This window comes from Vipera berus (genome assembly GCF_964194415.1).
Source record: "Vipera berus genome assembly, chromosome: 1".
Taxonomy (NCBI): domain Eukaryota; kingdom Metazoa; phylum Chordata; class Lepidosauria; order Squamata; family Viperidae; genus Vipera; species Vipera berus.
The window spans coordinates 55,881,783-55,898,522 of record NC_138202.1 but is presented as its reverse complement, the minus strand read 5'-3'; the positions used below and the strand labels follow the sequence as shown (position 1 = coordinate 55,898,522).

The window sequence follows — 16,740 nt, the reverse complement described above, 5'->3', positions numbered from 1 at the left end:
TCTAGATATTCCATCCATATGTTCAGTGGAGCCAAAGTAAGCAAAGCAACAAAAATCAATTTTGGTGACACCACAAGACACTATAAAAATGTGATGTCTGCTCCCAAGCTGAAAAATACAAACAGGAGTATACGAGGAACAATTCACAGATCAGTTATTACTTAAAGAGTAACTGAATATGTCATAAAGCAATAAATATTTTTATATAAACACCTTTTAAAATGATAAGCTCTCCTTACTAGGATTTAAACTTATAATGAAGATGCTGCCTCATAAGTTTTAAATAATACTGTCCTGAAATCTTAAAAATGCCACTTGATTTAGGAATAACTGGCAAACTGAACAGTAGGATACATAAGAATTAAGCAAAATCGGGATCATTTTATATCAGTGAAATATGTTGCTCTTATGCTGACCAGGACTTTTCAAAAAATGAACTGCAAAATACTTCTCCAAAGCACATTAAAATGATAAACCTGGAACAAATCTTTGTTTATTTTCCGGTGGAAAATGCAAATGGAATGCTTTTGTTTTTATTTTTTCTGATAAGGGACTATTTTAAGATAGTAGGATATCAAGTATTTTAAGATATTTCTATGGGGGAAAACAGGAAATGGGGTTATGAAATATATTATTATTCTAAATTATAAATAATGTGGGAAGAAAGATTCATACATTGCTATCAACCTTTATTTTATGAAGGAATTCTCAGTTCTATATAATTTTTTTAGGAAAGTGTAGTTCCATTATCAAATCACTATCATTCTTGTACACAGAAACTAACTACACAGTATAAGAAAACGCAAGGAACATAATGGATTTTTTCCCCTTTGGTTATATTGATATTTTCACAAGAAAAGAAAGGATTCAGTCCTTTGTTCACTGGCTTGCTTCCTGTTATTGACTTTAGAGCTAGATATTGATGAAATCCCTTCCACTAGGTTTCAAAGTAACACAAGTGGGATAAACTATGCTTGTTTGCTCACATTCAAAAGTCAGAAAGAGGTGTACAAACTGCTAAGCGTAAGCAACATGATTACTGCTGACTGAAAGCTAGTTTAGAAATTTTAAAAATGAACGCATTTTGCCTTCTACACTATGGTTGACTTCCAGATAAATATTGCTTTTGGGACTTTTCTCAGCTTTATTTTGAATCTTCTTGAAAAATTATCTCTGAAAAAGCTATGTTTCATTAGAGCATGCAGATAAAGCAAAAGTCTAAAAACGTTGTGAGGACTGCAATGCATTTTATTGTGCAAGCTAAAGGACCTTAACCTCCACCAACCGGCATTATCTGGTCCACATTCCCACCTGTCTCCAGCTCTTTCACTCATATGTACACCTCACAAATCTGCATATTGTTTTATCTGATTTTATATCCAACACTGCCTGATGAGTTTTCAAGGTATCAAAACATCAAAAAAAATTTTTCAATCCTCAAAGAATGAAAATCACACAATATTAGTTTGCATAAGAATCAGAATTTCTGACATATAATATCAAATAACTGCAATATACTTAGAGAACAGACACAAACTACTTTGCAACTTGGCCTTGGGCCTGTAGCAAAACAGATTATAGTTGGAATGACTAAATAGGGATACGCAAAGCATATAAACAAGGCACTTTGTAACATGTAGGAACACAAAGAAAGCAGTTCTCTGAATTGTTAAAGCAGACAACTATTCCGAGATGTTTCTGCATGTGTGTGTTTGCATATGCACTTCATTTCAAGTGATCCTGGAATAAATTTCTAACAGTGTTCAATGCACATGAATGCTGCAAAAGATTCAGGTGCTTTAATGATATGAAAAAAAAACACCCTTCTCTCATCTATGTAGCATGAGTCACCTCTTGTGAATGTTTTTCAGAGTCCTAGAAGTATTTCCCCAGTGATATGAATAACTAGTTTGAAGATTAATGCAATAATATTACATGTTGCTGTAGAATGATACGTAGATGGCGTATATGTCTATATATAAAAGTGCAGCTCAAATATTTAAAATTTTAAACTTAGGTATGTAAAATTAAGGAAATATCTCAGGATATCTTTCTTCTTTATGCTTATACAAAGGAACATCTGGATGCAGCTATTTATAAATTGCATAAAGTATACCACTACACTACCCTGTATAAAAGTGATTATGGGATCATTTCTGAAATTAAAATAAACTATTAAATATACAGAATGAGATCTATTTGGGATTTGAAACTAATTTTGTTTGGTAAAGATGGAAAGTGACTGATAGGAGAAAGCCAGGAAACTAGTTCTGTTCATTCAACTGTTCTGAATTGGTGCCTTCTGGATGTTTTGGATTAGAATTCATTTTCATACCTTGGAATGATGGAAGTTTTAGTCCACAACCATTTGAGGGCATTAGGTTAAGAAAGGCTAAGCTTACAATGACTGACTGCATCTCTGAAGCCTTTTCCAGTCTTATGCTGAGATGCCAGATATTGAACTTAAGACCACCCTCATGCAAAGCGTATATTTTAGATTTGGTAGGGAGACAAGAGCTGGACAGACCTTAAAGATGGGATGTACAAGATATATGCGAGGGTTATGAAGCAGCCAGGTGACTCAGATTATTGGCCTACCCTATTATATATATATTTATTTTATTATTTATTAATGGGACTTATATCCCGCCCTATCTCCCGAAGGACTCAGGGTGGCTAACAACAAAACATATAATAAATACAGAAATTAATATGAACTTTCATTCATTAAAGGTTCTCTCTAGTCTTTACTTACATGGATATCATAATTCCTAGTTGACAAACTGCTGTCTGATGTGCATTTCAAATACTTTAAGACTGAGGCTTGAAGACAATACTATAATAATCTTGCAAGTTACGATGGTAATTTCTTTCAATCTTTCCTTAGCATTCTAAATACATTACATATATTAAATATATTATGTATTTAGCTTTCTAAATATAGTTTGGTGTATTCACTAGAGTTTTCTGACTAAAAAGACAGAGAATCCTTCCTAACCATCCACTATTTCCTCATAGTTTTTATGGCTTATAGCTCTTAAATACTAGGGAGAAAGAAGACAAATGGACATTTAACATTTAAATCTCTATGTGTGTCTTCCTAATAAGCAATTCTGGCATTAGCCTTATTCATCTTAGTACAATACAGATGAAATACTTAGCATAAGATAAGTAAGTTTGGTTACAAATCAAATTTGAACATGAAGAGAAGTATTATGCCATGTATCTCATAACTGAGCTTCCCATCAATCTATTTTAATGATTTTTAAAACCTAACCTATGTATCTGTAGTTTTTAAACATTAGCCAGAAAATTTCTGATAAATTTCTGATATGCCATTTGATGTATTAACAATTTGCAAAAAGAATCAGGATTTAGTATTTTCTTATTATTCTATATATTTCTGTAAAAATACACATTGCCACAAGCTATTATGTTACTTAAAATGGTCACTAAGCATGTAAGAATAATGATGATCAAACCACTGAACTGTTGTATCTGGAAAATAGTCTTATATTAGAAATGGATTATTTAAAATTAAGTTCTCCTAATATTTTTACACTTTTTAATAGGTAATACAGCACTGATCTCTTTATCAAATTCAGAAAATGGAAGCATTCAGTGTTTTTTTTAGCATTTATTCCAAAATTCTAGAAATTCGTATCTTAAGTAACTTCTGCAATTAATTGCACTTTTTTGGCTATGGTAGTTTTAAACAGTGTTTTTTTTACCCTTTTCATATTTGATATTAATTATATTTTTATTTTCACAATGAGATTTTGTGACTGAGCCTAAGACTTTATAGGAAGGGAAAATAAAAACTAAAATGATATTACTAAAATTCAGGAAACTTCAAGAAGACATACCTATAAAAGGCCACTTTTAAAATGTCAAATCTAGATTCCAGCTTTGTTAGTTGATGCATATATACTGGTTTATAGTACCAAAATATAACAACTACATATTTAGATACAAGTATTAAATAATCTATATTTTACAATCAGAACTGTTTCATCCAATACAGGGCATAAATTGCCTGAAACATGCATACACCATGTAAACACAATACAGATAAAACATATGCAGGAAACCATTTATGTATAGTTAGATGTATTTAACCATTATTTTTTTTCTGATTTCGCACCACCAATATCTATGTTTTCTGTAACATACCAACTGTTTTCTGTCGCACTATGCTTCTGGCCTTTTCTGTTCCTGGAGATCCCGTAGTTGTTGCACTGCGTTGTCTCATTGGGGCCTGCCCAGGTTGATCACGGCTCCAGCCTTTCGAAAATGATTTGTCTACAGAGGCTTTTTGAAACTCATGTCCAATACCTGACATGGGAGCATTCATACAAACACTGAGAATTATGTAGGCATAATAATTTAGAGTAACATTATAAGAAATGAAGATAAATGCTATTGTAATAAAAGTTTAATAGATGGTTTTGATTCAATCACACCTTTACTAAACCAGTGGTCTCCAAACTTTCCGGCTCAGTGGACTGGTGGTGGTGGCAGCAGTGGGGCAGAGGGGAGAGGGTTTGCTTTTGCATGCATGCATTACTTTCACAAATACAGCTTTGTACGCGCACATGCTTGCCCACCCAAACAGGCATGGCCTGACATTGGGCCACGGACTGGGGGTTGGGGACCCTTGTACTAAACTATATCCAAGATTTATCTAAATATCAAAAAAGAAGTTAATTACAATTAATATGTGTAATTTCAGTCATATAAAGAAGCTTCCTCCCTATAGGTAATCTACCATGCCTATTAATTTAAATTTGAATGTATTCTTACAGCAATCCTGTAGGATATGTTTTTTTTTCTTGTAAAGACTCTTGAGCCAAATTTGATTTTGGGGACTATGGGGACTTAGCCATTTAGGCTTTTTGGCAACAATACAGAAGTGGTTTAACTCCTGCCTTGCTTCTACTTGGGAGACAAGACAGAGGCAAAAGTTTCAAAAGTTTTTTCAAAAACCTTTTTTTAAAAAATTAACTCTTGATACTTTATAAAAATTACTATCCACATAATCTGCTACTGATAAAACCGAATCCTTTGACCTAGTTCAGGGGTAGGCAACCTCGGCTCTTTTATGACTCATGGACTTCAACTCCCAGAATCCAGAACTCTTCTTAATCAACAGTGTATTTCCTACTTTTAAAAAAATCCATGGTGAAGTGGAATCCTTTTTCTTATGTTTCTGACGACCATATTATTACTTTACATAGCAACTAAGAGTGCTGATAAATGAACAGATTCAATTTCTTCATAAAATTGTATGTGATTTTAATGTGATTTTAATGAGGGTTAAGTTTCTTAAAACCAAACTAGAATCTGAAATATTTGCTGCTTGAACTCTGTATGCTGATCTCTTGGTTAAACCTTCCAGAAGAATGGGAACATGTCCTGACTTATTCTATTTTTAAAAAGTAATTATAGAATGACGAAACTGTGTATATTTTATCTAGACAGTTCCCACCCTGATGGCATTCCAGAAGACTTTACAGACCTGGCTGCTATCCCAGATCTTAAGATAGAGTGGATTGTTAGATGTGTTTGTCATAGGTTTTGAAGTTAGTGGTCTAGGCTTGCCATTTTGTTCACTTCCCTTATTGTATTTTTTAAATTGATCTTATTGTACAGGTAGTCCTCGACTTACAACAGTTCATTTAGTGACTGTTCAAAGTTACAACATCACTGAAAAATGTGGGTTATGACCAGTGCTTTTTTTGTAAAAGAAAAATGTGCCGGAACTCACACGTCATACAATCCGCCTTGCCTACCCTACAAGGTTCCATCCAAAAAAGGTGCCGGAACTCCGTTCTGAGTGTTCTATGAGAAAAAAAGCCCTGATTATGACTATTTTCACCCTTACGACCATTGCAGCATCCCCATGGTCATGTGAATAAAATTCAGTCAGTTAGCAACTGACTCACATTTATGATGGTTGCAGTGTCCTGGGAACATGTGTTCACCTTTTGCGATCTTCTGACAAGCAAAGTCAATGGGGAAGCCAGATTCACTTAACAATCGTGTTACTAACTTAATAACTGCCGTGATTCCTTTAACAACTGTGTTACTAACTTAACAACTGCAGTGATTCATTTAACAACTGTGGCAAGAAATTTCATGACGTGGGGGCAAAACTCACTTAACAAATGTCTCACTTAGCAACATAAATTTTGGGCTCAATTGTGGTCGTAAGTCGAGGACTACCTGTATTTGTTTTTATATTAGGAATTGCCCAGAAATGGTTTGGAGTGGGGCATAGCAGAAGTCAAGAAACACACAATACAGTATTTATTATTATATTTATTTTATATTAGTAATAAATTATATAAAAAGAGGTGGGTTTTTTTTAAAAGGAATACCATATGCTGTAGCTCTGGACTCCTTTGTTTTTAGATCATAATTTTTCAACTTTAATTAAATCACAACTGAATAATATCACTTACCTTTGCCCTTATGCTTTTTTTGTTTCTGCTCACTTAATTTATCGAGTGGTAGATCACTGAGGTCCAAGCTGTATAGGTTTCTAGCCAATACTTTTGTCAGAGTTTCCATAGTTAATGACCACTCTGTGGCCAACTCTTCCCAATATGTCAGTGATGACAATACTGCTAAAAGGTCATCCCAAAGTTCTCGGGAAATGTACACATTTAAATTTGCTTTGATCCAAGCTACAATAAGAGTCTACAAAAAAAAATATAAAAGAAGAAAATGTATATTTTGTAGCAGAACAACTGAAATCTCAATCATGTTTAACTTATTAAAATTATGAAAGTGCATAATGCAGCTTCAGTGTGTTTAATCTTTTATTTCTGGGCTTGTCTCTCTTTTCATCCTACATCATTAAATGTCTCTATAAATCTCTTTCTCTACTAACCCTTTCTTCTTTTGTCTAACCACTTTCCTTTTTACTCATTTCTTGCCAAAACTCACAATGTCATTTCCCAACCTAGGTTCATTTTCCCTCTCTGTGTCTTTCAACATTCGCCCTTCCTGTAGGTTAGGGGAAAATAAGCCCTCCTCGCATATAGCCTTTTGGAGGATTTGAACCTGTCGCTACACATGATGTTGTATCAGACAATTAAATCTGACACCAGCAAAAAAAGCTAGAAAACATTATGAGCACTGTTCAGATTAGCACTATGAATGTGAAATTGGTCAGTTAAAAAAAAATCCAATAAATTACAAAGATAAATTTTATATAAAATGTTATTGCAGCATTATTCTGCAGTTAGGCTATATACTGTTATCCAGTAATGTAGCTTTTTCTTCTTTATAGACATCTAAATTTAAACTTTTGTTTTCACATATTATTTATCTGATTTAGAAAGTTTATCTTTACTTAATAATTACACTGGCACATATGAGAAATGTCTGTCCGCTTAGTTTTTCTTCCATCCATCAGAAAAACCAGGCTAGCTGCTGGATGCAATTTTGGTGTGTGTGTTTTCCAAAAGTAGCCATATGTATACCTTCACAAGAAGGAGTAATGCTCTGTGTTCTGTTGCTGAAACTAGCCACTAAATATCTTTAAGAACTTAGTAACAGGATATAAAAAAGACACACACACACATACACACAAAATGTGCCTATTCTTGCAATGTCTGGATGATATACAATATAGTTGTGTTATTAAATGTTAATGATGTCCTATGTCAGGAGTCCCCAACCTCCAGTCCGTGGACCAGTACCGGGTCACGGGATGCCAGGAACCAGTCAGCACAAACAAGCGAAGCCCCATTTGCAGGATGCAGGCAGCACACAAAACCATGCACCCTCCAGTCCGTGGAAAAAGCTCTCTCCATGGAACCAGTCCCTGGTACCCAAAAGGTTGGGGACCTCTGTCCTAAATTATCCAATGAAATTAGCAAATCTCACCAAACTTGGTTTTGTATGTGTGGGGAATTGCTTTATTTGACATTGTTATACACGACTTAGTTTTAGCTCCATTACAGATAATTAACTATTTTTATGTAAACAAATCAGAAGAAATATTTAAAGATAAATACATTTCATTGGTGTTTCTGATATTTATAAATAAAAATATTCATCGCTGAGCATTCCGACTGTTCTGAGAACTAACATATAAGAATGTAAATAACTAATGATTTCATACAGTAGACTAATGAATGAAAGCCATCTCATCTATAATATTTGGAATAATTAAAATATTAAATGTATTAATTTGCCTGAAAAAGAGGACCAGCAAGCCTTCCTGCTAAAGTCAAATTCTTTCTTCCTTGATACTGTAGAAAAATTTGCGATGGTATTTTCAATACTGATTCTGTTACTCGGAGCAGCACAAGCAGCATCTGTTCCCTGCAAAACAGCATTAGTATTAAAGTCAATTAATTAGCTTTATTACTGAAAATCGGGCACTCTCCAGAAAATAAAGATGAACAAAAATCAAAGATATACAGGCTATGAAATAAATTGTATGCAACTTTTTCAATTCCAACATTTATGTATTAAAAGTGGGAAAGTGTTAATTAAGTGGGAGAGAGATACGTGCCATATTATTAAACAGAAATACTTTACCAAGTTTTCTTGTCCATTGTCACTTGTACCACCATGTAGCGGTAGATATTAAGAATGCGTTTACACATATCTGTATGCTCATCTAACAAACTTTTAATCTCATTTGCTGGCTCAAGAAGAAATATATTTGAGGAATTTGTTATAAACACCTGTAATTAAAACAAAAATAATTATACTAGGAAATCAGCTATGTATTACCATACTGATTACAAAGAGGAAACAAATTCATCTGGATTAACTGAATAAAATTTAACTGAGCATTCTTTAAAGAGTGATTTCCAAAACAAATATCAAACAATTTTTCAAATTCAGAGCAGTTGTCTGAAACACAGAGAGTGAATATGTGCTGATATTTTGATAATCACACTGCTAGGTTCTTCACAGATCATCTCAAACTCAATGTGTTAAAGAGATATCACATTCCTATAAGTCACCAGGGTTCAATCATATGGAATGTTCACAACTTGCTAGCCACTATGTAGATAACAATTGATAATTTTTCTCCCTGTTTAAATTATGTTGATGTTTATTTGTACTATCTCCTTCATAAGTGATGCTGACACTCTACATGTTTATTTAATGATTTGGCCCTCAGTTTTTAATTCTGCATTTTGTGCAATACTGAGTTGTCCAATATAACTATCCTAATACTGGAAATTGATTTATATACTTCCTTGGTTCTTAGTTTTGGGAGTTTATTCTTATTACAGGGCAGTAGTTGTCTTAGTGTGAGGCTGATCATCATAATAAGAAAGCTAACAGCTGTTTTTAAAGCAATTTGCAGGTATAGGGCTGCCCCTGCTTGAAAAAGCTAGCCTGGCATTAAAAAGTGCAAGAAAGAACACAATTTCTTAGGTAGGTATTTCTCATTTGAAACTAAAAGTACAACTGGAATTCTTGTGCTGCCATGATATTTCTTGATAAATATTATTAAATTGGTGAGACAAATTCCTTAGATGGATAATTTCTATTACTAATTGATGAAGAAGTCTGACAATTTTATCTTACTTATTGTTCCAAATATTACTTCTATATTTTGGGGGATACTTTTGTCATCCTTCCAATTACACTTCATAAATACAAATATAAATATTTTAACAAGTGTTAAATATTTTGGTTTGCAAACTGAATTATGTATTTTGCCAGCACTAGTTATTAGTGATCTCATATGATATTTTTAGCAAGGGAAGTGATCTGATGCAGTACTGAAGTAACAGTTTGCATATGTCCCCTTCTTAAACTTTGTACTGTAGTTTAGATATCCATAATAATCTCATCTCATCAGAGCATGCAAGAACAACAAAACAAAATAAAAAATCGAGGAAAAAGTTATTAGAAGAAGGGATAGAACTTGAATGGTGGGCGTACCTCCAAATACAATCGCGATATATGAAGGATAAAAAGAATGAGGAATAAAACTAGAACACACAGAATTAGATAAAATTTTATTAGGAACGGAGGAAAAAGAGATAAAAAGGATATATCAATATGTATTGGAACAGGATATGTTGGAAGAGCAAGTAAAAGATACAATGTTAATTTGGAGTACAAATTTTAGTTACGGTATTGATTTAGACAACTGGCAAGAATTATGGGAAAGGAATAGGAAGCTTACATTAGCTACTGCGTATAAAGAAAACCTATATAAGATGTTCTATAGGTGGCACATCCCCCCTATGAGATTAGCTAAAATGGATAAAAAGATTTCACCGAAGTGTTGGAAATGCAAAGAATTGCTAGGGACCTTCTATCGTATGTGGTGGGAATGCTTAAAAGCACAAAACCTTTGGCATTTGATAAAACAGTGGCTAGAAGAGATACTAATGCAGAATATCGAGTCAAAGCCAGAACTCTTTCTGCTGGGTATTACCAAGGACAAATACAATAAAGGATCCCTATATCTATTATTATACATGCTAACAGCAGCAAGATTAGTCTTTGCACAAAGATGGAAAGGAAAGGAGACACCCTCAGAAGAAGTAATAAATAAGATTTTATCCTGTGCTGAAATGGATAGGTTGACGTTAGAACTCAAGGATAAGAGTGAAACAGATTATTATGAAATCTGGAATAAATTGTATAATTGGTCGGGGAAAAAAAAATGGAAAAACTTTCGGATCTAGCAAAACATATTAAGAAAGATACGGGTCGAAGGAAAAATATTAAAGTGAAAACTAAGAATAGAAATGATGGGACCTACCAGAGAGAATACTGAAAATAGAAACATTTGTTTGAATATATGGATTATGAATTATAGAAACTAATTGTTAGATTTCTCTTTATAAATGCAAACCTAGCAAACACAGTTAACCTATTATATGACTTATGTTTTAAAAAATCAATAAAGCATAATAATAATTTTTTTTAGTTCTAGTGCATCCATTTATGCTCAGAAAAGATGTTTGCAAAAGACACAAGAAAAGAACCCTGGAAAATGTTATGAAGGCAATCAAAAAGAAATACACGCTTACTTGTAGTACTGCTTGTATTCCAGCTCGTATACCTTGTTCCAGGTTGTCTAATTCAGATGTTTTATAGGGAACTTCCTGATAACAACCATTTCTTGTCCAGTTTGAATTTCGAATAGGACAGGAACTACCTGTATTTTCCTAAAACAGACGTGATTATTTCTTTCCAAATATCCACAGATATACACAGGGATACACACAGTTTAAATTTTCTTGTTGTTCTGAATTCTCTCTGATTAGCAGTGTCCAAAAACAACAAGGAATTATTTCTAGTCTCTTAACATTATCAGCATTCAGTAAAAGTATAAAAGTATCAACCTAGCAACTGTCAGCTTCTAAGGAAATCTTCAGATAGATAGCTGGGTTACATCTGTTGCAAACAACAATATTTTTCTTAAAGAACAGTAATTATAATCTAATTATCATTGAACTTTTAATAATAATAATAATAATAATAATAATAATAATAATAATAATAATAATAATAATAATAATAATAATAATAAAGTTGGAAGGGACCTTGGAGGTCATCTAGTCCAACCCCCTGCTCAGGCAGGAAACCTTATAGCATTTCGGACAAATGGCTGTCCAGTCTCTTCTTAAAAACTTCCAGTGTTGGAGCATTCACCACTTCTGGAGGCAGGTTGTTCCACTGGTTAATTGTTCTAACTGTCAGGAAGTTTCTCCTTAGTTCTAGGGTGCTTCTCTCCTTGATTACTTTGGGCGCTTTGGAGAATAGCTTGAGTCCTTCCTCTTTGTGACAGCCCCTGACATATTGGAACACTGCTATCATGTCCCCCCTCGTCCTTCTCTTCATTAAACTAGACATACCCAATTCCAGCAACCATTCCTTATATGTTTTAGTCTCCAGTCCCCTAATCATCTTTGTTGCTCTGCTCTGTACTCTTTCTAAAGTCTCAACATCTTTTTTACATCGTGGTGACCAAAACTGGATGCAGTATTCCAAGTGTGGCCTTACCAAGGCATTGTAAAGTGGTATTAATACTTCACATGATCTTGATTCTATTCCTCTGTTAATGCAGCCTAGCACTGTGTTGGCTTTTTTGGCAGCTGAAGCACACTGCTGGCTCATATTTAAGTGATTGTCCACTAGGACTGGAGATCCCTCTCACAGTTACTACTATTGAGCAAGGTACCCCCTATACTATACCTGTACATTTGGTTTTTCTTGCCTAAATATAGAACCTTACTTTTTTCACCATTGTGATAAATTAAAAGACTATCTGGCATATTGTTTGAAAATTGCAATTAATTACATTAATAGTATGAGGTCCTGCTCTTAATTACAAATATATTTGCACATGCTATATGGGATAGAGCAATTTTCAAACAATATGCCAGATAGTCTTTTAATTTATCACAATAAATTCTGTTGTTTCTTCTAGGAGAAAATGACTCCATTGCTACTACCATCATCAAACTTCAATAATGTACTGCTATTATAAACTATGATTATATTCACCTATACATTCCTCAACCATATAGATTTTTTTAAAAAAGATATTTATCTGATCACACAGAAAATGATGAAAATCTCATGACCAATCATTTGTGAACAGAATTAATTTGCACCTTCCCCGCTTCTTGAAGAACTGGGTTTTATTTAAAAACAGCTACAGGTGAAACTCGAAAAATTAGAATATCATGCAAAAGTTCATTTATTTCAGTAATGCAACTTAAAAGGGGAAACTAATATATGAGATAGACTCATTACATGCAAAGCAACATAGTTCAAGCTGTGATTTGTCATAATTGTGATGATTATGGCGTACAGCTCATGAAAACCCCAAATCCACAATCTTAGAAAATTAGAATATTACATGCAATCAATAAAACAAGGAGTGTACATAGAACAATATCGGACCTCTGAAAAGTATAAGCATGCATATGTACTCAGTACTTGGTTTGGGCCCCTTTTGCAGCAATTACTGCCTCAATGCGGCGTGGCATGGAAGCTATCAGCCTGTGGCACTGCTGAGGTGTTATGGAAGACCAGGATGCTTCAATAGCGGCCTTCAGCTCTTCTGCATTGTTCGGTCTCATGTCTCTCATCTTCTCTTGGCAATGCCCCATAGATTCTCTATGGGGTTCAGGTCAGGTGAGTTTGCTGGCCAATCAAGCACAGTAATCCCACGGTCATTGAACCAGGTTTTGGTGCTTTTGGCAGTGCGGACAGGTGCCAAGTCCTGCTGGAAAATGAAGTCAGCATCCCCATAAAGCTCGTCTGCGAAAGGAAGCATGAAGTGCTCCAAAATCTCCTGGTAGACGGCTGCGTTGACCCTGGACTTAATGAAGCACAGTAGACCAACACCAGCAGATGACATGGCTCCCCAAATCAACACAGACTGTGGAAACTTCACACTGGACTTCAAGCATCTTGCAGTGTGTGCCTCTCCATTCTTCCTCCAGACTCTGGGTCCTTGGTTTCCAAATGAGATGCAAAAGTTGCTCTCATCAGAAAAGTGGACTTTGGACCACTGAGCAACAGACCAGGTCTGTTTTTCTTTAGCCCAGGTAAGATGCTTGACAAGAGGAATACGACATTTGAAGCCCATGTCCAGGATCCATCTGTGTGTGGTGGCTCTTGATGCACTGACTCCAGCCTCAGTCCACTCCTTGTGAAAGTCCCCAACACTTTTGAATGGCCTTTTCCTGACAATCCTCTCCAGGCTGCAGTCATCCCTGCAGCTTGCGCACCTTTTTCTTCCACACTTTTCCCTTCCACATAACTTTCTATTAATGTGCTTTGATACAGCACTTTGGGAACATCCAACTTCTTTTGCAATTACATTTTGAGGCTTTCCCTCCTTATGGAGGGTGTCAATGATGGTTTTCTGCACAACTGTCAGGTCAGCAGTCTTCCCCATGATTGTGATTCCTACTGAACCAGACTGAGAGACCATTTAAAGGCTCAGGAACCCTTTGCAGGTGTTATGGCTTAATTAGCTGATTAGAGTGGGACACTTTGAGCCTAGAATATTGCACCTTTTCACAATATTCTAATTTTCTGAGATTGTGGATTTGGGGTTTTCATGAGCTGTACGCCATAATCATCACAATTATGACAAATCACGGCTTGAACTATCTTGCTTTGCGTGTAATGAGTCTATCTCATATATTAGTTTCCCCTTTTAAGTTGCATTACTGAAATAAATGAACTTTTGCACGATATTCTAATTTTTTGAGTTTTACCTGTATTATCGATTCTGGAACCTACAAAATATGGAGGAAATATAATCCATGAACATGATGTTTTAGTCTAAGAATGGCCTAACATTTCCAAAAATTTCAAAGATACATAGTAGTTCTTTCTCACTTAATCGTCAAATGAGCTTGTTAAGTGTAAAAACTGCATTATACATATTAATCTTGTATTTTCTTTTTCTTTCTTTCTAGGAACAAGTTACAGTAGATAATTTTAAACTTGGATCTCACAATCGTCTTTTATACATTTACTTATATGTACAATGAATGAAGATGCTGTTACATACAGATGGAAAAAGAGAAATCAAAGAACGACTTCTGATGTTTTTACCTCCTCTTTCTCTTTTCCTTTCTCTAATGAATTATGTTCTGCAATATTTTCATCACTGTTTATGTTCAAAGATGAAACAATTTCTTCCGGTTCTTTCATGAATAACGGCTTTTCCTCCTGTTGGATCCATTCTTGATATACTTTAACCACTTTCCTCATGGCTGCTGCTTCACATATGGGCAATAAAAATGCCTAATTAAGGAGAAAAGGACATACAAGGTATATTATGGAACAAGCTCCCTATTATAGTTAAACGATTCTTAGGTTTAAATTTAAGGGGTTTTCTTTAAAAGCCATTGAATTCTTTCAGTGACAGGAGCATACCGAAGGTATCATTTTCATTAGAAATGCAAAGCAACTCAGTTTGTTTTTGAAAGGAAACAGAAGAGCAAAGAAGCACAAAAATCAGAAACCGCCACCCAGTTTAGCAATTTATTATTTATGTCTATTATTTATAAAGGCCTTTATAGGTCTTAAAAAAGCAGAGCTGAAGACTCAGAGGCATCTGAAGAAGGAAAAAGGAAACCGGCATTGTCATATTGGTTAAAACACCGTTGTTAGATCCCACCTGACTGGAAAATTCCCATCCAATTTCCCAGATCCCCTTTTTAGGGAAGGTGGTAGAAAAGGTGGTTGCTGGCAGCTTCAGAGGACCTGGGTGAAACAGATTATCTGGACTCCTTCCAGTCAGGCTTCAGGCCGTTATGGGACAGAAACAGTACTGGTAGCACTTATGGATGATCTCTGGCGAGAGCGGAGTACAAGTAGTTCAACCATCCTTGCTCTCTCAGCAGACCTCTATCCTTTTGGGCCGGCTATAGGCTACAGGGGCTGGACAGCACAGTCTTGCATTGGTTTGGCTCCTTTCTCCAAGGCTTCTAATCAGTGTTAATAGGGAGTGAGAGATCCAGCCCTCGGTGTGCTGCAGGGCTTGGTATTCTCTCCGCTCCCTTTTTAATTTCTATAAGAAGCTGTTGGGTGAGATCATCTGTCACAATCGGTTGAAGTATCAGTATATTGATGATACTCAACTCTGTATCTCCTCCCTTGGTGACCCAGCTAATGCTGTTGCTGCCCTCTCGCAGTACCTGGAGGCTGGGAAACCTGATTGGAGGACAACATGCTTTGGCTGAACCCTGACAAGACTGAATGACTTTGGGTGCATGGAGATCCAAGATCTGGGACTTCGACATTATCAGTTCTACATAGGGTGGCACTACCCCAGACAGACCCAGTGTGCAACTTGGGGATTCTCCTGGACTCGTGACTCCTGCTCAAAGAGTCTTTGCACAACTTCGCATTGTGAGTCAGTTGCATCCTTTCCTGGATCCGGCTTCCCTGTGCTCAGTCATTCAAGCCATGTCATCTCACGTCTGGACCACTGTAATGTGCTTCACATGGGGGTACCCTTGAAAAACATTTGGAACCTACAAGTGGTGCAGAGTTAGCAGCGTGGGCAGTCCTTGGGGCCTGCATTGGCTGCCAGTTTGATTCTGGTGCAATTCATGGTGTTGGCATGGGTCCAGCTTGCCCAAGGAACTATCTCAGCCCAATGGGACTGGTCTGCTCCACTCATGAGGTCAGAGCAGGCATGCTATAGACCTGTCAGTCAAGAATTTCAGGTGGAGGAGAACCTTCTTGCCATGGCTCTTGCCCTTTGGAACATCTTCCCCTTCCCCACCAGGTGAGATCTGTTCTTACCCTCCTGACTTCCGTAAGAGTCAGAAGAGCTGGCTCTGCCAGCTGGCTTGGGGCCCCAGCGTTGGAATATCACACTGGAGGTGGTTGATGGACCAATAACAAATCCCACTGCTTCCCCCCCCCTGCACATCCTGCTCTCTCCCTTCCCATCTTTTGATCATAAATTGTATTTTTATTGTTATTAAAGCAATATATTTTTATGATTGTATTGCTTTTAACATTGTAAGCTGCCCAGAGTTGCCTTACAGCAAGAGGGGCAGCTAGCTAGCTAGCTAGCTAGCTAGCTAAATAAATAAATAAATAAATAAATAAATAAATAAATAAGCAAAACAAACAAATAAATAAAATAATGGAAATCCCCCCTCCTTTTATATGCATTATGATGTTGCAAGCCCATGTGAAAGGGCAGAACTTGTGTTGCCACAACCATGATATTGCTTTTGACATTTTGATGATTTT

At 35.7% G+C, this 16,740-nt stretch overlaps 1 protein-coding gene across 4 annotated transcripts in view; it reads right to left on the bottom strand.

Moving 5' to 3' along the window:
- Nucleotides 1-16,740, bottom strand: part of RALGAPA1 (Ral GTPase activating protein catalytic subunit alpha 1) — a 140,996-nt gene that overhangs the window by 107,730 nt on the left and 16,526 nt on the right. For all 4 annotated transcript variants that reach the window (XR_014027472.1, XR_014027473.1, XM_081335781.1 and 1 more), the window contains exons 11-16: nt 14,581-14,772; nt 11,028-11,165; nt 8,557-8,705; nt 8,208-8,337; nt 6,465-6,702; nt 4,174-4,335 (exon numbers count right to left, since the gene is read on the bottom strand). Coding sequence is in view for 2 of the 4 variants with exons in the window: in XM_081335781.1 (XP_081191907.1) it covers nt 4,174-4,335; nt 6,465-6,702; nt 8,208-8,337; nt 8,557-8,705; nt 11,028-11,165; nt 14,581-14,772 (1,009 nt within the window). In the remaining 2 variants the exon portion in view is untranslated. The remainder of the gene's footprint in view (nt 1-4,173; nt 4,336-6,464; nt 6,703-8,207; nt 8,338-8,556; nt 8,706-11,027; nt 11,166-14,580; nt 14,773-16,740) is intronic.